This window comes from Carassius carassius, chromosome 8 (genome assembly GCF_963082965.1).
Source record: "Carassius carassius chromosome 8, fCarCar2.1, whole genome shotgun sequence".
In the NCBI taxonomy this organism is placed as follows: domain Eukaryota; kingdom Metazoa; phylum Chordata; class Actinopteri; order Cypriniformes; family Cyprinidae; genus Carassius; species Carassius carassius.
In genome coordinates, this window is record NC_081762.1 from 26,512,922 (window position 1) to 26,538,591 (window position 25,670).

General features: G+C 36.7%; 1 protein-coding gene across 2 annotated transcripts in view; it reads left to right on the plus strand.

Annotated features, from left to right (window-relative positions):
• Positions 1-3,535: 3,535 nt before the first annotated feature.
• The window catches only part of LOC132145659 (zinc finger protein ZFPM2-like), a 57,952-nt gene continuing 35,817 nt past the window's right edge, over positions 3,536-25,670 (plus strand). For both annotated transcript variants that reach the window (XM_059556829.1, XM_059556830.1), the window contains exons 1-3: positions 3,536-3,814; positions 18,008-18,160; positions 21,940-22,041. In XM_059556829.1, coding sequence (XP_059412812.1) covers positions 3,775-3,814; positions 18,008-18,160; positions 21,940-22,041 — 295 coding nt within the window. In that variant the 5' untranslated portion in view covers positions 3,536-3,774. The remainder of the gene's footprint in view (positions 3,815-18,007; positions 18,161-21,939; positions 22,042-25,670) is intronic.

The following is a 25,670-nucleotide window of genomic DNA, read 5'->3' on the forward strand; positions in this document are numbered from 1 at the left end:
CTGTAGTTCCTGGAGAAAGATCTCAGACTTGTTTGTTGGATAGCTAAGAGCCATTTTAACCATTTAGGACGTGATGTTACATCCAAACCATCATGAATGATTAACTTTTAACCCTTATGTCCTCCTTATATGTATAGTGAAAGTGGTGAAGCACCAAACACCTCTATTTCTACACTTTTAAAATCTTAATAATATACCATTTTGAATAATTAATGCATCGAAGAGTTCAAGTTCAAGGACTTCAACTCTTGTAGACGATGCCGAAAGGAAGTATAAGTTTATACCTGCTCATAAATCCCTGAATATAATGAAGGTTAACAGATCTGGCTTGCTGTTGAAAATAGAGGGCTTCAGCTTGAGACTCAACTCCAGCTTTAAAGAGTCATTGGACTGCTTAATAATGAATCTGTTATACCTTTTGATAAATAAAGGTGGAGCTGAACTTTCATGGCACTGAAATATGCAAAACAGGAAGTGTTTTGCTGAAGTTTATTGAGAGCAAGACATTCCAGAAGTGAAAATTAAGTATCCTTAAAAAGATAACTTCTTAGAGAAATAGCATAATTGCGAATGGATGTATTGTCTTTGGACACTTAATTGTGTGTTAATTGCAATTTATTATAGTTACCATTTATATTACATTTTGAAAAAAGTGCTTTTTTGGACCATTTAATGAGGACCTCTTTATGATCTTGCATCTTTATGATACTTCTGAAAAATGGTTGTGAACTGTTGAATGGCAAGCATTTATGAGAAATCTGAATATTCTTTAATGTCATTTCTATTCAAATGAAAATCCGTAAAATATATGGTAAAAAACCGGCAGCTGTGGTTGCCAGAATTATACAGTAAAAAATACGGTAACCCCGTTTTAGGTTTAACGGTTTCACCTTAAATTTACAGTTTAATACCATAATTTAACTGATATAATGTTAATATACCCACGTATTGAAGTACTGAAATCTGTTTTGTACTTTTGTAATAGACTGATAATCACTAAATGCAGATGGTGATGAGAAACTCACGTAATGAAACAAAGCCCATCACAAACAGCTTTTAAATAATAAAATACACAGAAGGTGCACAGTATCATTCACACAAGCACTAAACACCATCATGGTGACACTCATTAAACTGAAATATGCAATAAACATTAATTTAACAATATTATATGTAACATAAAACCCTAATAAACATAAAAATAAGAAGAAACATTTCAAAGAAAAACATCAAATTTAAAAAAAAACTGAAATGCAACGCAGAGAATCCTGGGAACGTCAGTTTTACAGGACATTACTGTTATCCATTTAACAGGATTGTACTGTAGCATTTTCACAGTTTTTACTGTTAAAATCACAGTAATTTTTTACAGTTATGTGTTAAAATATATCACTTATTTGTAATGATGAAGTTGAAGTTCAGTACGTTTAAAATGTATTAACGTTAAATGTAATATTGAATAACAATTACACTTAAAAGTAATCAAGAAAAGAACAAAAATATTTTTGAACACAATGCAAATGTGTTTTCAAAATAAAAGTTTAAGCATATTTAAGGGTTTTAAAGCCTGATACCATAAGAGAACAGTTTTCACTTATACAAAGGACACTTCTTTGTGCTCTAAATAATCCAGAAATGGTTTGATCTGAAGAATATAACAAAAATGATTTTTTTTACCATCTAAAGAACAATAAAGCAACTCAAAAACAATCTATAGAGTGCCTGAGGATTCTTGATAGGAGCCTATTGAAAGAGGCACTGAAGAAGCTTTAGTTTTAGGAGTTAAGAGGCTGTGATGCACTTTCACCCGTTCTGTATCTTCTGTTTCACAGAGGTCACTGCGTCCTCTGTCTTTTATATAGACTGTCTTTCCCTGCCATCATTTTACAGCACAGTTATTTACATTCTCTCTCGGTTGAGCAAGATACGGCATAATTGCATGTTAGTTTTTAATTATAAAAAAGTAAGGCGATGGGTTGTGAGGTAGCATCGCATTGTTCGTGTCTTATCCGTGCTCTGTGATCGTGTGAGCCTGTCTCCTGTGCTAAGTGATGATAAGCCTGCTTTCTATGCTCGCTCATAATTAATCCATCTGCGGCGCGCCCCCGCCCTTATCATGCTCGCTCCCGCGTCTCAATGGAACTCAATTCTCTATTGATATCTCCCATAAAAGAGAGGGGCAAATCCTTTAGATTGAAGACATGATTCCCATCCTGCTAAATCTCCACATCTATAGTCTGAAAATGCATCAAATTACAAACAAAACTGAGGCTGTTTTTGGTGACAAACTTTTCTGCCATTTGGTTTTTAAGAAATGTGTCTTCTGGCTATTGAGGAATTCAGCATTTTTGTGTATACAGAACACTTTACACTCTTAAAAATAAAGGATCTTTATTGGCAATGATGATTCCTTGAAGAACTTTTAACATCCATGGAACATATCCATTACACCAAATGTTACACCATGTACGTATCTTAAGTGTATATATTTTACATAAAGGGTATAAGTATCTTAATACTTATTTGTACCTTTTGAAATGGTACCACCAAAAGTAATATATGTTATATTAAAGATTATTTTAAGAACTGTTGGCTGAATGGTTCTTCTGTGGAACCAAAAATGGTTATTCTGTGGCACTGCTGTGAAAACTCACTATTGGAGGATTTTGGAGAGTTTAGGGCACAATATATTTAAAAAAAGACTGATATAAAAAGCAGTGTGCAACTAATAAAGAATATCAAATAAATTAACTCAAGTCACATTCATAAACAGTGCTGAAGGTATTTTTTTTTTACCCCTTTCTGAATCAGAATGCATCAAAATCAGGTCCAAATAGTGATGCATTTAGAATGGGATACTTGAACACTGTTTGTATGCTGTGCAGTAAACACTGCAAACAGCCTATTTGGGTGTATAGTGCAACATGCATGTTTATTCTAGCAAGAAATCAGCTCAGAAATAAAAAAATGTTCATATTTTATGTAAAATAGTTTTATTTCTTTTGTAATCTGATAAACAAGGACATGACAAAAGTGATGGTTGCTGTTCATTCTTACACTAGCAAGGTAAAATTTAGTAGATTGCAGCCTATTGTAGGTTAGTTTTCCTGTCCTGTACCAAATAGGCTTTGCAGGACCCCACAGATGACTCTATGACAGCAGTCTTTGGCATTGCATCAAGTGTGGACTCAGATGATGACTGCGCAAGCCATGCAAATGCTCTTTACACTGCAAATAAATTAAGTATGGAAGTATGCAGTTTTGCACACAGCCTCTGTATTGAGTCAATGTAAATCCGTTTCATTTAAACTTTTACACCGTGTTGTTCTGTATTTAATATTTCCTGCTACTATGATAAACAAAACAATAAACACTGGTTGTAATTAAGAGGGCAAGACTGCATTCGTGCACAAGCCAACTTCTACTAATCCGGGAAGTTACATATGTTTCACCAGAACTGGACATCCCGAGGGGACAGAGAAAACAGCTGGTGAAATCTAGAGTGCAGTGGATGTGTGTGGACAGTGTGCAGTGTGAGAGTGCTGCAGCTCTACGGCGCACCGCTGCGCTCCGCTCAAACCTCCTGCAACAAAAGCTGAAGACGCGCTCCTCTGCGCTGTCAGTGTGCAATTTAACCCTCCACACGACCAGACCAGCGACCCCTGACTGGACTCAGACTGACATCCGGGGCTTACAGACAGCGCGTTTATCTGGGTTTGGATGCATCGCGGTTTCATTTTGTGATCTCGAGTGAGTCCAGCGCGCGGAACAGGAATGTCCCGGAGGAAACAGAGCAACCCCAAGCAATTCAAACGTGAGTTTACCAACGCGGGTTTTACTCGTGCATTCTTTCAGATGACAGGACAGGTTGTTTTATAGCAGTTCTGTAGTTTCTAAAGGTTCAGCTGAAGTTGATGTTTCAGTTAAAGATTTGATATCGATTGTCGATCAGTCAGATGTGGATCAGAAAATTCAAAGGCTCGTTTATATTTTATAGTTTGATGCGTTTATCAGAATTGTGATTAATTGTTCTTCTTCTTTTATTTCGCCTATAAAAAACAGAAATGCCAGAAATGAGATCTTTGGAAACTCTCGATTTGTTTGAATGAATGGCTTCATTGTTTGAATGAAGTAGAAGCATGTGCATTATGGGTTTTGCGACTTTTAATCCAGTGCATCCATTATAATTAATTGTAGTTAGCTTATATATATATATATATATATATATATATATATATATATATATATATATATATATATATATATATATATATATATATATATATATATATATATATATATAAGCTAGAAATAATACAAATAACATTTAACCTTTGAAAATAGTAAAACTTTTTTTTTTTTAATAAAGCATACATTGAAAGACATCTGCAAGCCTATCTGTTGGTGCATCATACAGAGAAAGTGCTTTGGTCCACACTGTGTGAAATTTCAAGTGTTACTGAAATGTAGCACAAGGCAGCTCTCCAGAACACCTTATTTATTTTCAGTCTTGGCATATTGCGCTGGAGTTTGTGTAGTGATGAAACTGTCTGCTTAGCAGTCCGGGCATATCAGCTCTCATCACGTCTGTTTTCTGCTTTTCAAGGTCTGCATTATACAGCAGGCAGTTGTAGTGATATCTCAATTTGCAGACGTGTCCCACATATTTTTGGAGTGATCTGAAACATTAGCACACAGTGGAGACTTCTTGAAATGACTGTGGGCTAGAGCACCTGTAAAGAGCGCAGCTTCACCAGCCACCTGCTTCATAGCAAAGGACAAAGAGGTTCTTACGGGTAGAGACGCTCCTTTCTCTTTTTTATGGTTACATTTTGTTCCCAATTGAACAGAGTTTGCCCTGTTATCTGAACCCTGGCGATTCACCCTGGATTTTCATATTTTGCCTATTCCATTCTCTGGTGTGCCCTCTGCGAGGCAGATAAAGCGAGAGCACTGAAAGAGCTCCATTAATTTGCACCGATGACTGTGGCGATAAGGGCAGATAATGGGCTTGATAAGCTGGGGAAGATATACCATCAGAGACCCCATTATTACCATTAGAATTCCAGGCCGGCAGTCTGTTCCAGCCTGATAATACCTCCCCCATCCTCCACTTCGTATGATAAGACAAGGAATAGTCTCTTTATTAGCCTGCCTGGATATTCCGATAATATGGTGATAAATTATGTATTTTCTCTTCTCCCAGTATTTTAGCCCCATTGAAGGATCTGTCTCTCTCCTTATGGAGAGATAAAAAGGGCATTTCAGGTCATCTTTTTTTCCTTTCCCATGCGTCCCTTCCCCCTCGGCTGGGGTTTAGGGCTTTATTGTAATAAGAGTTTGATGGTAAGGGAGATTGGATGGCCGAGGTGTCTTGGTGGGAGAGTAGATGTCAGTGCTATCAGCTCAGCATCTCCAGCACAGGCTGCTACCAGCTGTTCATCTCAACCTCTCATCACCAATCGCAGTGTAAATTTGGCCAAATTGTTGGTGGGTGCCAGGCGGGATTGCCATGTAAATGACAGCAAGAATGGTCCGAGCTGCTATAGTGGTCTACCAGATGTTTTTGTCATAAACTGAAACGTAACTCATTGTTATGTTGAGGACATGTTTAGTGCCCTACTGTCCTATTTTTAAAACAGCAAATGATTGCTGTTGGTCATCATACTGTTGAGAAGAAGGCACAGCAGCTGTCACTGTGGGAAAGTAACCTTTCAAAAGGTGCATTTAGGAACGTACCATTTAGGGACTCATAAGCACACTTTAGATATAATATGGACATTTATAGCACTAATTTGCAGCTGTAGGCATGAATAAGCTGCAAATAGCTTTTGAAAAGGTGACAGCTATTGTGACTTTATTTATTTTTTCTGAGAAAAGAAGGTACTAAAAGAGGCTGTAGATGTACTGAGGCCTTTTTTAAAGAATGACTTATTCACAGAATTTGAATGCGTTTTTTTTTAACCCAGAATAGATGCATATATTACACAACTTTCTCGAATACTTGATTTTGTGTGCTATCTTTGAATGTTTTTGTCTAATGACTGCCAAATTGTACATTTAATTAAGTGTGTTGTCTTTAATGTCAGTCTTCATCTCGAAAAAAAAAGTGTTTATGACCACTGTATATGCTTCTAAATGTTATGTTTCTGTTTCCGTGTTTTTGATGTAACTGCTAATGAAGTTTTGTTGCTAGTTTCAGCTCTTGCAGCAGTGGACTGTCCAAGTGTTTTTCTTTAGCTTTAATTGTTCCCAATGCATCAATGATTTATTTGGAGGCTGTTATTCGTGGTTGTCGGGGCGCTAACTTTGTGCTGTCAGAATATGATAATTTATTTCATTATTATACCCTATCGAGGATGTCAGATTTGTTGCCTCTCCTTTATTCTTTTTTTAATCCATTTTGATTAACTTCATCTGCCAACTGTCAGTGTGAGGCATCCCTCAGTCGCGAGCTATCTCTCACAGATCAGTGCAATATGAAGAGAGGGCTTATTGCGTGCCAACTTTCTCCCCAGCATCTGTTCAGCACTAATGAGCTATGAAGTGCTGTGGCTCACTAGGCTGCAGGAGGAGGAGGGGAACGCCACGCGCCTGTCTCACCCTTCTCCAGGAACGCTGGGAGACGTCCCAACTGTTTAGGAATGCAGCTACTGTTTGTTACACACAACAGTTCCACAACTCGGTCATTATAATGCCTTTATTCTAGCCTAAAGCAGCAAGCCACCAAAGGCTGTGCATTACAATAAAGGTAAGAGGTAACTGTGGTAAAATTATTGTAATGCACAGTCTTGAGTGGTTTATTGCTGTAAAAAAGGTGCAAATGCAGAATGACAAAACACCAATAAAATAAATGGTTACATTTACTAAAACCATAAAAATATGAACAAAATAATATAGAAGAAAATCCTAGTGGATGACAACTTGTAATTTGAAAGGTACACAAGAACACACACACACACACACAAATATATATATATATAAAGAAACATTTATTAATATTATCAGCGTTGCTGCTTCATATTTTTATGGAAATAGTGGTTTACCGGATTATTTGATGAATAAAAAGTACTATACAATACAATCATTTCTAACACCATAAATGTCTTTACAGTCAGTTTAAATGTTTTTGATCAATTTAATGCATTGTTGCAGAATAAAAGTATAATGGTACATATGTATAAAATGTATAATTGTACATATATTGGCTCAGCAGTTACAGGCCCAACACAATATACAACCAAACCAAATAGCACTATAACACAAATGTACAAAGGACTGTCCTTAAAGTGCATCTGTAGGCTGCTTCTGGGATCAGTGGCTCTAAAAGAGGCCGACAGAATCAATGGCAAAAACAAGATAAGCGAGATGTTTATTTGACGAGCCTTAATCATTGATGCCCCTGCTGTGCTAGATGTCCTATCAGTGAGGTCCAGCGGCTCTAGGGGAACACGCCACTTTTATTCTCCTCACCTTCATTGAGTCTTTAGAGTTCAATGATGTTAAATCAATAACTGTCGTCAGATGCACAAACTGGTGCTTGGTTTTCAATGGGAACAAAAAGACGGCTCAATTAGAGAGTTTGCTCTGAAGATTTGTTAAAGAGCTTGTCCTTACGGTTAGAAGGCATGTCATTGCACTTGGCGGCCACCTTGGTAACGCCCTTGGGTGTCTGTTCTTCAATGTCGTTAATAAGCAAGTACAGTAGTCAAAACTGTAGATCAAGATTACACTTGAACAATGTCAAATCGGCAGTGGAATCGGACAACAAGGGTGTCGTATAGTAAATTAGGCATTAAAACACCAATTTAATGTCTTTATAGCTTCAGCTTATTTAGCTTTGTAATCCCTCTGTTTTCTGCATAAAGTGTTTCTACACTCTAATTTATTCTCATAAAAATAGTGGTCGACTGATCTCCTGGGCAAATAAATTGGCTGATATTTGAGTTTTTAAAATGATCGGCATCAGCAAAAACATGTTTCGCCAATGTGTTGGAAGCGGACCATGTTATTTTGACAGTGTACAGGATTGTTTTATTTAGACATTACTGATAAATCTGCTGATATTTGGGATTTTTTTTATTATTATTGTTGAAAAAAAAAAGTTTGGATGATGTGTTGGAAACAGTTTTTTATTTTGAGATTGCATGGGAGTTTTACTTTCACTTTTATTTTATTTTTTATTTTTTTTATATATACTGACATCGATTGATCGAGAGAGAGAGAGAGAGAGAGATAAATCAGTTTGGCCAATGTGTTGGAAGTGGTCTCTCAAGTTGTATTTACAACTCGAAAACTCTGAGATCATTTTAATAAACGAGTTTATAAGTTGGGCGGGCCATAAACTTTAAACATGGCAGAGAAGAGAAACATAGTACTACTGTAAAAATTATTTATGTTTGTTTGTTTTTTCCCACAACAATTACATTGCTTTCTCTCGAGGTTACACGTTTGCTTAAATGTATTTAAATAACCATTTGATAGTTATTTGACGGAAATTTAACGTTTGCTTATGAATTCATTGCAGTTGTCATGTAAATAATTTTTTCTTTTTGATCAAGTTCTACATTTAAAACAGACAAATTAAGTTAGTTATGCATATGTATTTATTATCTTTAAATAAGTAGTGTGATATCATATATATCAGTCATTGGCCACCCTCTCTCTGCTCATCCTTATACTATTTTATTTCATAAATCAAAGAACTTTCTGTGATAGTATTAGGAGAGGGACTCTTGTTGAATATGTCCATCCTGTTGTTGGCTCAGTGAAAGAGGAATAGGTTTGTTGACTGCCTACAGTAAATCATGTATAAGAAATGTATGATCAAACCCATCTGAATCTGTGTTTAAGGATTGATAAATGCCTCAAAGCACCTTCTCGTTTAGCTAGGTGTGGAAGTGAAGAATATCTTCCCTCCAGTGACTGGTAAGAGTTCATATGTTACTTGGTCTGGACGTTTGTGGAGCTGTTCAATTTCACTTACTAAAGTTGAAGAGACAGAAATACATAAACAGAAGTGCAGAGGAGCTCAGAACGGTTTGCTTGTTGGATGCAGTTTTTCAATCAGTGTCTACTCTAAACCTAATCTAATCTAAGCTTAATAAATGAGTTAGTTATTTGAAAAGCCAGATATGTTTGCTTGTACAGTGGCTGCTGGTGCCTCAGTAAACGCTGTTTGTTGGGATTAGAAAGCTTGACGGTCTAATTTTAACTTCAGCACCTCCGCAGCAAATGTGATGGCAACGCTTTTAAATGCGGAGCGGAAAATCGCTAATGGCACAAATCCGGGGCACTAATAGGTGATAGCTGAAGTTTGTGTGAGCATCTTTGCCGAACTCCGCTTAAAAGTTCATAATTCAAAGTGCTTTCAGGGTTGAGTCTGCAAAGCTGTTGATATCAAATGACAGCCTTTAAGTTCTTTAATTACCTTAGTGATTGCGCAGAGCGCTCCCAGAATACGGGAATACTGTAAAGCATAATTATTAGTTGTGTTTTCTGTTTATATCAGGGATTTGTCAGAAATTTGTCTCAGTTGATTCTCACAGACAGTAATGAGATTAAATGAACTAACGGAGACTTCTGTGCAGATCTGCTGCTTCTCAGATTTTCTCCTGAGCAAACAAGCTCAATGATCAATGCTGATTTCTGATCAGATCTGTAAAGTGTGCAGACAAAAGTCTCAATATGATCTCAAATATTTATTCTCCCTGAGTTACCGTCTTCTGCCATTTTGGAGAGGACCCCAGAACGTAATTAACGTAATCAGCGTTATTTATGTTCAGCATGCCCGTCCTTTCTACTGAATGTAAACAACGCTGATGTCACATGGACTATTTTACCGAAGTCCTTAATTACTCACACTCATGTCGTTCCAAACCCGTGAGACCTTCGTTCATCTTTAGAAACACTTTAAGATATTTTTGATGGAATCTGAGAGCTTTGACCCTCCATAGACAGCAACGGTCCTGCAATGTCCACAGGTCCAGAAACATAGTAATTACTGACCGAATTTTCACGCTGTCACTGGGGCGGTACCTTTTTTTAAAAGGTACACTTATGTACTTTATAGGTACCAATCGAGCGGCAACCTCCTGCTCTCTCTCGTGAAGCCTACACAGAAGTGACTAAAGCTGCAATTCATCGACTGGCCGCTTGAGGCTGGCTGCAAAAGGGAGTCAGTCCCATAGACTCCCCATGTTAAAATGCCCAATTTTACAGCATAAAAAAACATGTTTACAGCCTGGTGCAAAAAATTATTTTGGTCTAAATAGCTAATTTTGCTCTTCATGACAACTGTGAGGGGGGTGAATTTGTTTTTATAACTCATCCGTTTAAATTATATTAAGCCTTAAAGTTCTGCATAATTAAGGGCGTGGCCAAGATGGTGACAGTCCGCTCTGCACACTTTGAGCTTCAAAAATGTTCTTCAGGAGTCTACGGGTGACGTCACGGACACTACGTCCATGTTTTTATACAGTCTATGGTACCAATGCATTCACTTTCAAGTACTATTATTGGCCTTTAAGATACCAATATGGACCCTTAGGTACAAAGTTGTACAATTTGAACAGATACTGCTCGACTGATTGCTTTTGAACCTGTTGTTAAAGGGACAATAAGTAACTTTTTAGGTATTTTATTATCTAAAATCAATATTTTTATTCATAAATATGCCCTCAATGGTGTACAAATACCTATGCCAATGTTTAAACTAATCCTCGTAAATGAAGAATTTATTATCTTTATATACATGGGACGGGTAGGTCGACGGAGGCTTCCATGTAGTTCCGCCATCTTGCAAAACTATAATAGCAGAGAGGGACAAAAAGTACTAAGCCAACGCGTTTCCTCAAAGCGTTTTCGGTCAGAGCCAGAAACGCAGGTGCAGAGCAGTGAGAGGCGCTTGAAACTGCACCGGCAAGTTTAAAAGTCTGGATTGCATTCTTATTATGGACCATACATATGCCGCGCCACAGGAGAAGAAAACATCATCGCCAAAACGAAGTGCTATTAGAAGACATCCTGTCAAAGCTTTTTGGTACATATCGCCTACCGTAGATGCAACGCGCATTTGAAAAAGCGAGGCGCTGGAGAGCAAAATTAGTTTGAATGCAAAATACAATTTCACCACTAGATGGGAGTAATTCCTACTTACAGTCCCTTAAATTATTCATGTGAAATTAAACATGGCCTGGAGGTGCAGTAGATATTCTCATTTAGGCCCAGAGACACTTCTTGGCCCACACCTTTTTTGAACCCTCTCTTTCTTTGTCCCTTTCTCCTGTTCTCTCTGATCTCTCTGGCCCATCTACCCCTGGGAAGAGCCCAGGAGAATGACTGAGATGTTATGCCACTGAGGTGATCGGGCATGTGATACGGTGCTACAGCTGTTTGTTTGATGTTGTGCCGATGTTTAGAAGGAGGAATCCAAATCTGACATTCACACAGAGAAACCGGAGAAAGATGATTCTGTTTGGGAATCTAATTAAGCATGCATAAGCTATATGATGCATCTTAGTTTTTGTGTTGTGTTGTCCTTATAGTAAAGCAAATTGTTTTTAAAAACTGCTAAATGAAATTAGGCAGGTTAGTGTAGGAGGGTAGTTTCTGGATGTTATGCACTGGATGTTATGCAATGGGTGTGTGATATTGACAAAAATGCCAGAATTCATTTACACTGCACTTACAGTTGCATACATGATTCTATGATATTAATGTTTTAAAAATATTTGAATAAATGAAATTAAGCTTTTAAATTTTAAACTAAAACCACCAGTATGTGCAGCAAGTCATCTTGTTGAGTGAGTCATTGAATCATTTATTCAACCAATTCTTCAACCAATTCTGAACAATTCATTCAGGAATGAAGCAAGTGACTGTTTTTATGAATGGATCATTGAATCAAAGATTCATTCAAAAACACAGATTCATTTGGGAATGAGGCAAGTGACTGTCTATGAATAGATAATTGAATCATTGATTTGTTCCAAAACCCAGATTCATTCAAGAACAAAGCAAATGACTTGTCTTTGAATGGATCATTGAATCACTGATTCACTTAAAAGTGCAGATTCATTCAGGAACAAAGCAAGTGACCGTCTTAATGAAAGGATCTTTGAATCACTTATTTGTTCATAAATTAATGAAAAAAAACATAAAAGGAAAATATGGTGTCTAAAATGTAACTCGCAATATTAACTTGTTAATTGAACTGTTGTATAAATTCAGTGTCATATCTGCAGTCATCCTGGTATTAGGGAAATAAGCTCGCTTGCTCATGTAGAAATATAAGACAAACACAGGAATATTGGGGCATATTTGTTTCATATATTGAATTGTGGGTTCATTCTAACTTCAATTTATTATTCTATTTTGTTTGTAGATCTGTTTTGGCATCCAATCAAGTAATAGTCAAAAAAGTGTTCACAAAGTTGATATTGTTTGTATTTCATTATTGATGAAACTGGAAATGGAAGGTCAAGTTGAGCGCATTGCATTGTGGGATATAATATTCTCTGCCGTATTCTGTATACTGCTGCATATTCTGTCAAATGAATTCAGTCATATTCTCAGATCTTTTTATTTATTTTTTTGCATATTGTGCACTGTGTGCATTCTGCATACTATTTCTTTCAAAAATAATTGGTAGAATGCCCTTCCTGCTCATCAGTCTTTGGTCAGATGTAAAAACTCTACTGTAATATAGCAGGCTGGAACGGCGGGGGAAAGAAGGCTGATTTCCATGCGGCTCGGTGCTGTCAGATTGAATTAGCTCAGGTGTAATTAGAGCACTGGAGAGCGTCTTGCTTTGGCTGCGGTGTGCGACGGGGCAGCATGGCTCTACACTGAAGCCAGCTGATACCGAGCCGGGCCGCTATCACCATGCAAACACACGCCTCCAACATCGCAGGCGAGCGGCAAATCCAAGCATGAAATTAGCAGTCACTCAGATCATGCCCGCATACTTGCATATTTCACTTCGTGTGTTTTCTGCTTTGAGTGTGTGTGTGTGTGTGTGTGTGTGTTTCAGAGGAAGTCTGAGTGTTTGAGCGGCTAGCTGGAGTTGAAGTGCAGTTTGTTCTGCTGGAAGGAGGTTAGACACTGTTTGCGAACGACGTCTGTGCTTCCTTAGTGACCTTTTTGTCAACATGGAAAGTCGAGTCAACGTGATAATGGACCTTATTTACTGTCTTCATTTTTATTCTAGGTCACCTTTTTTGTACAATTTATGTTACAAAAAAAACATGTTATTAAAAAAAATCTCCTTTTAAACTTTAATCAAATGTAACAACTTAATTTTCCTCAAGACTGCCCACCTTTTTTGCTCATCTCATCAAGCCCTCTTTTTTTCAGCTCCTATTTTGACCATCCAATTCATTCTTAAAGGATGAAATTAAAAAGTCCTGCTCAACACGAGTATTTGTTGAATATCCTGTTTGAATTATTGCAAGGTCAAATTAATGAACAAACACAATCTCTCAATTTAGAAATAGATTGCAAGTGATTTTATACAAATCAAACCATGAGAGTATGAAAGATGAAGATTTTAAACAGTTTAGAATTACACATCGAAGGAACAAAATCATATTAGATTAGATTAGATTAGATTAGATTAGATTAGATTAGATTAGATTAGATTCAATTTTACTGTCATTGCACAAGGCAACGAAATGCTGTTAGCATCTAACCAGAAGTGAAATAAGCAGTAAGTACAGAGTATACAAGGTCTGCAATATGTTACAAATGTACAATAAATATACAGATAAGGCAGAACTATGATTTTTAAATACAACCCGAATTCCGGAAAAGTTGGGACGTTTTTTAAATTTTAATAAAATGAAAACTAAAGGAATTTCAAATCACATGAGCCAATATTTTATTCACAATAGAACATAGATAACGTAGCAAATGTTTAAACTGAGAAAGTTTACAATTTTATCCACTTAATTAGCTCATTTAAAATTTAATGCCTGCTACAGGTCTCAAAAAAGTTGGCACGGGGGCAACAAATGGCTAAAAAAGCAAGCAGTTTTGAAAAGATTCAGCTGGGAGAACATCTAGTGATTAATTAAGTTAATTGATATCAGGTCTGTAACATGATTAGCTATAAAAGCTTTGTCTTAGAGAAGCAGAGTCTCTCAGAAGTAAAGATGGGCAGAGGCTCTCCAATCTGTGAAAGACTGCGTAAAAAAATTGTGGAAAACTTTAAAAACAATGTTCCTCAACGTCAAATTGCAAAGGCTTTGCAAATCTTATCATCTACAGTGCATAACATCATCAAAAGATTCAGAGAAACTGGAGAAATCTCTGTGCGTAAGGGACAAGGCCGGAGACCTTTATTGGATGCCCGTGGTCTTCGGGCTCTCAGACGACACTGCATCACTCATCGGCATGATTGTGTCAATGACATTACTAAATGGGCCCAGGAATACTTTCAGAAACCACTGTCGGTAAACACAATCCGCCGTGCCATCAGCAGATGCCAACTAAAGCTCTATCATGCAAAAAGGAAGCCATATGTGAACATGGTCCAGAAGCGCCGTCGTGTCCTGTGGGCCAAGGCTCATTTAAAATGGACTATTTCAAAGTGGAATAGTGTTTTATGGTCAGACGAGTCCAAATTTGACATTCTTGTTGGAAATCACGGACGCCGTGTCCTCCGGGCTAAAGAGGAGGGAGACCTTCCAGCATGTTATCAGCGTTCAGTTCAAAAGCCAGCATCTCGGATGGTATGGGGGTGCATAAGTGCATACGGTATGGGCAGCTTGCATGTTTTGGAAGGCTCTGTGAATGCTGAAAGGTATATAAAGGTCTTAGAGCAACATATGCTTCCCTCCAAACAACTCTATTTCAGGGAAGGCCTTGTTTATTTCAGCAGGACAACGCAAAACCACATACTGCAGCTATAACAACAGCATGGCTTCGTCGTAGAAGAGTCCGGGTGCTAACCTGGCCTGCCTGCAGTCCAGATCTTTCACCTATAGAGAACATTTGGCGCATCATTAAACGAAAAATACGTCAAAGACGACCACAAACTCTTCAGCAGCTGGAAATCTATATAAGGCAAGAATGGGACCAAATTCCAACAGCAAAACTCCAGCAACTCATAGCCTCAATGCCCAGACGTCTTCAAACTGTTTTGAAAAGAAAAGGAGATGCTACACCATGGTAAACATGCCCCGTCCCAACTATTTTGAGACCTGTAGCAGAAATCAAAATTGAAATGAGCTCATTTTGTGCATAAAATTGTAAACTTTCTCAGTTTAAACATTTGCTATGTTATCTATGTTCTATTGTGAATAAAATATTGGCTCATGTGATTTGAAAGTCTTTTAGTTTTCATTTTATTAAAATTTAAAAAACGTCCCAACTTTTCCGGAATTCGGGTTGTACTATCAGCATGATATACAGATAGGTGTACTATGAACATACTATTCAGATGGATTGTGTAATAATTGTATGTACACCATACGCAGAAACTATGAACATATAAACATAATTTACACTAGTGCAATGGACAGTAAAATAATGCATAGAAATATATTCCAGTGTGCAAATGGACCAGTCAGTATTCTTGATGAACAGATAGTAGTGCAAGTAATAACAAATGAACCGTTTTTTTAAGCAAGGTCACTGAAACTACCCATGATGCAATGTACAGTATATTACACTGAATTAACTGGTCATTTTATAGTCCAGTAAGGGTTAACAGGTTTTTTTTTTCATATCTAGTGTTTATCCTAGAGCTCTAAAAGATACTCAAGCAATCAAAAGCTTTCCATATGAACTCAAACATTTCATTTCTCTGAAGTTGTTCCAAGAGCTGCCATCTACAACTGTTTATACTAGGAATGAAATGTGTTTATACCTAAATTCATACTCAAGCGAGAGCTCCATCAAGTCTGCTGAGCTGTGGAGGAGTAACATTGTCATCTGCTGTAGTCTGGACATTTTTGTTTTTGCTACAAGATCAAATGTGGTAAAACGCTGACCTTGTTCAGCGCATCTCCTCTCACTGCGTCTGTGTCTCCAATTCTTTCATGCACACAGTCACTGCTGCCCTCCTACAAAGAGGCCATTCATAAAGCTAATGAAAAGAAAGAGTTTACTCACCCAGATCACACCATCGCGGCACTAACACACACACACACACACACACACAAACACACACACACACACACACACACAAACACACACACACACACACACACACACACACGTTACTATAATATATCTCACCCAAATGAAAACTTTTAGCTATTTTTAGCATGAAAACAACACATTTCTATCCATTAATTGATTTTCTGACTGAGAACATCTCCATAGAGAGGTTTTGTCAGAAGTGGTTCACTTTTGGAGACTTTAGGTTCTGCACATATAGACTCTCACTGAATGTACATCCATCCTTACAGTTTTCAGCCCTGTAAACATAAAAAGTGGAAGCTAGAATATTTTTAATATCAAAGGTGAAACACGTCTGATTAATTTCATTCAGGTGGGTGCTATTCCTCCATGCCCCCTGATTGAAGAAAAAACATTAATATGCAAATATCAAAGTACTTGTACAGCTGGAAGGGAAAAGGACTCTCTTGATAGAATGTAGCCAATGTCTTTTTTTTGACAGAGGAAAGAAATTAATCAAACAGAGAAAAATGAACTTTGTGATTGCACGGGTGTACCACCCAAAGGCATGGCAAGCAAATGAAAAATCAACATTGTGCCCACTGATAAGGCAAATTAATAAGAACGTGTGCTATGTCTACCTTCAGTGCTGCTGCTTGCATGCACAAGTTATCTCGGAGCAGACGTAACCTTAGGCTTTGGATCTCTTCCTGTGTTGGCTTTGCTTGAACACTTTGCAGTTGCGTTCATTTATAGTTATGGAAGGTACAGAAGCATTACAAAACTGTGGTAGTTTGCGAGGTGCATGGCGGTATATGACTTTTACGGTGGTGTTTGCATCCTGCCGTGCTTGATGGACAAGATGTTACATTGCTTGTTGAAGAGAGATGTGCTTTGTCTTTTCTAAGCATCAGATTTACTTTCATTTGTGCAAGTAAGCATCCACCTGATACACTCTGGCACGTTTTCTAACATCTTTCGAAAATGGTCAAATCTTGTCCGTTTTAATATTTAAGATAGCTACCCGATTATCTGCCTCATCAATGCTCTTGTAAAACAGAAGTGTGCACTTGTAGTGTACTTCAAATCTTGCATTTATGTGTTTTAAAATCTCTACTTTCAGATAATGTATTAATTAATTAAAAAGCCACTTAAGTGCATTTTCATACATTTTTTTTTTACACAATTTAAAATGTAATATCAAAGTTTTATTTTAATCATTGTATTTAATGAGTGACACTTATTTTGATGTGTTGATTATAATTTTAACTGTAGTGTGTGTTATCCATTATTAAACTTGTTCCTGTAGCTCAATTGGTAGAGCATTGCACTATCAAGCGCAAGGTTGGGGGTTCGATTCCCCGGGAACACATGATAGGTAAAAATTGAATGCACTGTAAGTCGCTTTGGATAAAAGCATCTGCTAAATGCATAAATTTAATTTAATTTACACTTAAAGTTAATATATTTGAAATGTACTAAATTGCAATGCGCAAATGTGTAATTGCAAACATATTTAAATACATGACAAAAGTTCCAAGATAAATAACATTAAAGTTTTTTACCATAAATGCTTGTCAGCACATTAACTTTAAACAAAGACAATATAATAAATTATGAAATGTCCTACTTAAGTGGGTCAGAAAGCACTCAACTTTTTGCATTTAATGTAAATTTAAACCATTTATACATTTTATGCAATTTAAGTGTTCAAAACCAATATATTTAGTACACATTTAAGTATATTATTTTATATAATTTACATACAGTACTTTTTTTTTAAATTGTGTCCTTTTTCACAAGAGTGAAGACAAAGGTGAATTCACTTTCATATCTTCTGAAAGTGCTGATGTTGTGCACTTGTTTCTCTGTTATTTGACAGGAATGTTTGACAATGGGCTTGAGACAGACTCTGAGGAGACAGAGAAGAAAGAGATCGTGAAAGAAGAAGAAGACGGGTCTGTGGAGGACGACTCGCTTTTCTACTCTGACCCAGAGAATGTCGTCTCTAAAGATGGAGATCACTTGAGGAATGGTGAGCTCAAAGATAACCTGAGAAAACATGTATCTGGTTGAAATTCTATTGGTAACTTTAGATTAGGAAACACATTTTATCTATGCTATTGACTCAGAGTTTTGCCTCAATGAACTCCTAATTTGCTGCTTTTTGTAAGGTAGTTGTTGTAAGTAGTAGTAGTTATGCTTAGATATGGTGTTGGGGTAAGAGATCTAGATTAATATGTGCTTTAAAAAGTACGAATAAACCAGCGATATGCTAGGAATATGCATGTTAATAAACAACTAGTTAAGAGTGAATCGGGTTCCCTAATCTAAAGTAATACTGAAATCAGAATACACATAACGTTTATCATTTTAATCACATTGTTTTAGTACACAAACAAACACTTCTGTTCTGTAATAGTATAGAGGAATGCATATTTTCTATTGTATTTCACAATGCTCTATAAATGTTAGAAATATCAGCCCTTTTCCCCACCTTCCCACCACAGCCCCTTTAGCTCAAAGCAGTGTTTGGTTTTGTGCTGAAATTGTATTTGAATATGAAAGAGAAGATTGAAGAAATATGGCATTTTGAGGGAAGACCTACTGTATATGTTACTAACAGGGTTATTGGTCATAGTAAATAACAACAGAGTGGCTGGTATTTGCTGCGGGCCTCCAGCATCAAACTCAGGCTAATAGCATCAGCTCTTTGAACTGAAATTCAATTACAGGCGTTTCTGCCGGCCACACCTCACCGTCACAACGGGATAATTCAGAGCCCCCCCAGCCATTTGAAATTCACTCCGCGTTCTAACGCTATGCTTTTCTATTTGTAAACGATGAATCTTCTCTTTGAAATGTCAAAAAGTTTGCGACGGCAAAAGTGAAGTGTGTAAACTACCTGCTTTGCCTGCGAGCATGCAATCTTCAAAAGAACAATCACTTGCTCTTTTTTGTTCCAAATCGGTGGAACGATGTGTGCCGGTTTGCTTTTGTTCTTGGTGAATAGCAAGAGGGGCAATTCTTTTTCATTTCCTCGCATGTTTCGACCTATTAAGTTTTGAAGGGCAGTGGCGAAAAACATTTTTGAATATTTGAATATTTATTGTTTTTCTTGATTTTTTTTTCTCCCACACTTGAACCCATAATTGCTTTTTGAATCGCTGAACCGTATAATGGAAATGTCAAGAATAAAAGTATAGATCATGACACCTATACCTGATGAAAATGAGTTATGATTTACTGTTTATGATTTCCTCAGTGGGGTCATTTCAAGCCACTCTCAGGACTGTAGGATTGCTCATTAATTACTCAGACATGAATAAATAAATATGTAAGAATGTCAGTTTTCCAGTTGAGGTTTATTACCTTTATGCTAAGTAATGTAATAGAATAAGTAATTTGCGAACTGTAAAATGAAAATGTAAAAAATAACAGAATAGATATGTTTTCATATTTATAATTACATTAGTAGTGGCAGTAAAGCGGAGTAATTACTCTAGAACAAATAAATGGATCTATAAAAATGCCATGTTTCCAGAAAAGGTGCTTTGAGAAAATATCAACAGTGCTGAGTAGTAACTGATTACATGTAATCTGGATTATGTAATCAGAATCCAAAAATGATGTACTTGTAATTAGATTACATTACATTTTACAATACTTGTAATCACACTACTGTACAGTTACTTTTTTATTGATTACATGATTACATATTATCCACGCAATGGCATTTAATTATTTAATATATTAATTATTAATACAGTTGTGCTCATAAGTTTACATACCCCTTGCAGAATGTGCCATATGTTAATAATTGAAACAAAATAAGAGGGATCGTGAAAATTGCATGTTATTTTTTTTTATCTAGTACTGTCTGACACAATGCATTAAGAACTGGGGGGTGTAAATATTTTAAATTGGATGATCAGGGTAAATAGTAATTATTTTGTCTTCTGGGAAACAAGAAGACAAAAAAGTAGCTTCTGGAGTCCAGTACAAAAAAAAAAAAAATGAGAAGAATTTACATATCATCATCCGGTTCAAAAGTTTACACCCCCCGGCTCTTAATGCGTTGTGTGGCCTTCTTGAGCATCAGTAAATGTTTCCACATTTGTAATAGCTGTGTATGAGGCCCTCAGTTGCCCTCAGTGTGAAAAGATGGATCTCCAAATCATAATTCATTCTCAAGTCACTTTTGCAAAGGATTAAAAATGCAGAAGATTCTGGAAAACCTAAGAATGTGCAGGAGCTGGAGGATTTTTCTGAAGAACAGCAGGCAGTTGAACTTTTGAATTTTGAATGGGGTCATTTTTTTTTAATCAGATATTATTTTGTCTTGTGGAGTATTTGATAACAATTTGTTATGTGAAATAGCTTACTCAGGACAGTACTAAATGCAAAATAACATACAATTTTCACGAGCTCTCTTGTTTTGTTTCAATTATTAACATTTTGCCCATTCTTCAAGGGGTGTGCAAACTTATGCGCACAACAGTTTTTTCTTTATCTTCATATTTTTATATCAGTATGGTACAAGATAATCCTTTTTAAATCAATGTGATAAACAAGTTAGGTCAAAAGTAATCCAAAAGTAGTCTGATTATATTACCTAAAATATGTAATGAAATGGATTACTTTATAATTTTTGTTATGTAATTTGGAATCAGTAATAGATTACAATTAAAGCCTGATTTATACTACTGCGGCGCACCTTCGCCGTAGCCTATGCATAGTTGCACTCGCTTTTGTAGTTTTAAATTATGATTCAATTATTTGATATATATTTGCCACTGTAACGGCTATAATAATGCTTCTCCGACAAGCTGCTTCTTCTTCGGCTTTTGTCGTGGTCCTGCGAGTTAAACCAGCAACATGCGCGTGAACACTGCAGACTAGCGGTTTGCACGTTTACTGCACGTCGATGCGCACAACGACGCAGAAGTATAAATGAAAACTGACCCATAACCTACGGCGTAAAGGCTATGGCTTAGGTCCAACACAGAAGTATAAATCAGCCTTTATAAGTAGTCCACTTGTCAGTTTTTCAAATTATATAGGAATCCATATTTTTCATTTATATAGCTCTTTTTTCTCAAAATTGATCCGAATACATGTAACCCCTTTGGTTTGAACATGCACCAGCTTTTAAGTGGTATTTTGGCTGTCTTGTCCCTTCAAGAAGGTTTAAAACTGGGCTCTGTCCCTGTTTTTATTCAGTTTGAATTTTAAGATCATACGGTTTTATCCATTCCAGTCACTAGAAAGGAATTTCCTGTCTGCAGAGGACATGGACTGATTCCCTGTGTGTGTGTGTGTGTGTGTATGAAGTTGTGTGAGGATCTGAGGTAAATAGGCCTGTTCTTGGAGTTAACTTCTCTTGCCTGTGACGGTGTTAAATAGTACTTTGCCCATGGTGTCAGAGCCAAAAGCAGAAAATCCTTAATCACAGCTTAATTAAGGAATCATCTTGTAGCTTAATTTCTTTCCCAACACTGTAATTAAACATTTCCAATAAGTTTCGTCACAGGGCTTAACACAGGCAGCCTGTCTGTGATCAAGGTGGGTCCAGGGACTTGCTCTCTGTCTCTTTTCCATTCTCTCCAAAGAAACGAGAATAAAATCCCACCGCAGACACTTAAAAGAAACCAAAATGAGAAACCGCACATTGGAATTACAAGGAATAAGGGTTTTAAATGAAAGAAAATGAACAGATGCTGCCAGTGCGATTGGCACAGTTCGGTATACTGACTGCGCAACAGTTTAGTCATTTGTACCGCGAAACCCTTAAGCTTTAATGTCTTTATACAGGTGAAATGGGTGGAGGTTTAAAGCTGGAGCAACAAGAGAGTGACGGAAAAGAAGAGAGAGTCCAACCAAGCCCACGGTCAGCAGAGGAATGGGACGGCCCAAGTAAGACAGCCGTCCAATCACGTCTCAACACTTTATTTCAATAGTCCACTTCAGATGTTATACTGACTATAAGTAACTAACATCAACTACATTTCAACTAGCAGTCATTAGAATATTATATATACTGTCTGCTTAACAGTGTTGGGGAAAGACAGTAATGTAAAGTAATGCCTTACAATACCGCGTTAGTCCATAAAAGTAACTAATTTTTTTATTTAGTTACTTTTTATTGAAAGTAATGCATTACGTTACTTTTGCATTAATTTTTGTCACCTGGGCTGGGCTTGCATATTTGTTTTTTAATAAAAAAATAAAAAAATAAAGAGTTATATTTTTGACAACTATATGTTTCACTTTCACACTAAGTGAGAAATTAATAAGATTCATTCTGAAGAAAGTGCCTCTGCTTTAATTTGTGTAAATTTGTCAAGATTTTTTTCCCTTTACACACTGACAAATAGTATATGTCGAAAGTGGACTATCTAAATGAGGATTTAATACAATGCAATATAGATAAAACTACAAAAAAACACAACTTTTATATGCCATAACTGCACAACGTAAAGTGTGCCTGAAAGGTGCAGCTGAATGATGTACTGTAATAAGCCTTGTCCTCTTTAAAAGCATGAAATCTGATAACGTAATAATGGCATTTTGGGAGGCGTTTATCTTGCATTTCACACTAGATTTACACAATACAGTCACTAGTGCCAAACTGAGCTGACTTGCCTCCGATCTTCATATCTGATATCACAGCACACTGATATTCACGCTCTTTGTTTTGCTATCTATCTCTGGATTTCTCTTTCTCTCCCTACAGTCGTCTGAATAAACATGATTAGTTCGGTTACAGACTCATTCGAACAATAATGAGGCACAGTGTTTTCTTATCTGATCAGGAAACAGTGTTTTTGTCTTCTTTGAAAGGTTCAATTCTCACTATGCCAAGCCAATAGACACAGAATATCTGGAATTGGTGTTTTGTGTGTGTCATATCTGGGATCTGACACATATTTTGTGGATGCCTTACCCCGTACACCTCTAAAACAATCTGTGCATACTGTAAACTGCCTTTCAAAAGTCGCTTATGCTCACTAAGGCAACAGTAAAAACAGTGACATGTTATTACAGTTTAAAATAACTGTTTTCTATTGTAATATATTTCAAAAGTTCCTGTGATGAAAGCTGAGTTTTAAGCATCATTACTGCAGTCTTCAGTGTCACATGATCCTTCAGAAATCATTGCTGCTCAAGAAATATGATTATTATTAATATTGAAAACAGTTGTACTGTTTCATATTTTAATAAAAACTATAATAAAGTTCATTGATGAATAGAAAGTTCAAAAGAAATAGTCACTTTTGATCAATTGAATGCAACCCGGCTGAATAAAAGTATTAGGTTCTCTTAAAAAAAAGCTCTCTTGAAATCCTTGAATGCTAATGTATGTTTCTTGAGAAATAAAGCGTATTAATATTTGTTAATAACAGCGGTATCACTGTAAAAATGTAAAACATAAAGAAGCAATGCAGTTTTTGTGCAATCATTGAAAAGAGGAGGCAGATATGCTAGTTATCTGAATGCATTTCACTTTTAAATTCATAGAGGAGAGAGTCTTGCTTGCTAGAGTAGCACAGAAATCTTATTTGCATATTCATTTACCCCAGTGCATCTCAATAGGAAACCAATACTGTAGTAACACATTTTCAACACATATCACACTCAATCTGTAGTGCAAGCAAGTGTCATGACACAACAAAACAAAGCGAGCGTTTCACGAACAGGAATATGTTAGAATCATTTGAATGTAGTTATACAGCAATTTGGATTCCACAAGCACACGCAGACCTGCCTGACTGATTCTGAAATCCATGTTGTTTTGTTGATTTTAGTGGGAGTGATGTAGTTTCATCATGTCACACTCTTTTTTGTTTTGTTTTGTGACCCTCATAACCTGCCGGATCCGTCACTGCTCCTTGTTCCTGGACCTCATCGTTTGCGAATTAAAGCATTGCCTGGAACGAGTTTCAACATCTCATATTGAATTAGCATCTGCAGTTATAACTTCCCTATTAATATTGGAGCGGAAACGGCAGTGATTGTCAAGAAGAGAGTGAGAGATGTACGCGAGGAGCCAGATTCTCTCCGAGGCCCCTCAGAACAAGGCAGGATGGAGTGAGGGATTTTAATGGATTAGAGAAATCCCTGGAACAATATGAAATCATTACAGCCGCAGTCGACATCAAAGTCCCACTGATTGAGCCCCCTAAAGCCTTTACACACAGGGAGCGGGAACGCAGCGGAGAACATGCAAACCAGAGCCGAGAGCGGCTGACCACTGCGCTCACATCCAACGAGAGAGAGAGACGGATTCCAGACATTTAGACAGAGCATCATGGGAAATTAACCGAATCAAATTGAGGGAATTCATTATCTGAGTGGCCTCCGTGTTTTAGATTGGTTAGGAAGATACTCTCAACCCTGAGCTCAGCACAAAACAAACAATATGTTTTATACGTGGCAGGTTTTGTCATCCCTCAAACAAGCATAAATCACAGTAATGCACTTAGAGTGAAGACATTTCACCAGATAAACATTCAAATACTTTATACATTATACATGTTAGCCTGAGACTAGTGATAAAATGACTCACTTACCTTGTCTAAATACAATTTTCTGTTTCCTTACCATAGCAATAACAGTAAATTATGCATAACCAACTATCCTTAAACTAACCCCAACCCTATATTAAGGACATGTTGTAAATTAATATTACCCGGTACTTAATTATACACTGTAACTACACTGTAACAATGGCACCATGAAAGAAAGCAACCTGAATTTCTAATTTAAAAAATATTAAAATAAAAAAGAATGGTGCAAGAAGTGTTCACAATAAGAAGATGCATTTACAAAATAGGTCATTTTCATTATAAGTTGTCTAAATCATTATTTTGGCATTGTGTTACTGTTATAAATAAATACATAAATAAAATTAATTTGGTTTAGCTTAAAAAAAAAGGTTAATTTAAAGAAAATTATTGTTTTAGAATCTCAATTTATTAATTTAGCTTACAAGTTCATTTGACAAAAGAAAAAAAAAGGTTGGGAGAACGAATTATGAAAATATTTTTTACAGTTTATGTGGGAAAAAGGCAGATTAAAATAAACTGTTACCAAATGCTACTTAAACCCCGCCTCTTTCGTTCAATTGGCTGCAAGTTTGCATTCAGATCTGCTTCCATCCAATCATCGACCTGTTTAGAATTAAACCCCGCCCTACACTTTTATTTTTCGTTTATCAGTTTACTCATAGGAAAAGACCATTTGCTACTTGTTTCATTGCGACTTTATACCAAACAAAATTTTTCTGTCTGTTTTTTAAAAACTTTTCTGAGGTAACCTAAAAACAGACAAACAGAAATAACTTAAAAGTTACACGTGACCTTTCTGTAGCTACACTTCTTCCCCGTTAGACAGCATTCGGTGCAAAAACCGCCCCGAGCCGCGAGATTTGTGACTGTGTGACAAAAGTTTCTGTGCTCCTCTTGACCCTCCTCTGACGGACACAATGTAGCTCATTCATACGCCTGTCCCTCCTCACGCCTGCAGGAGGGGGCTGTCAGCCG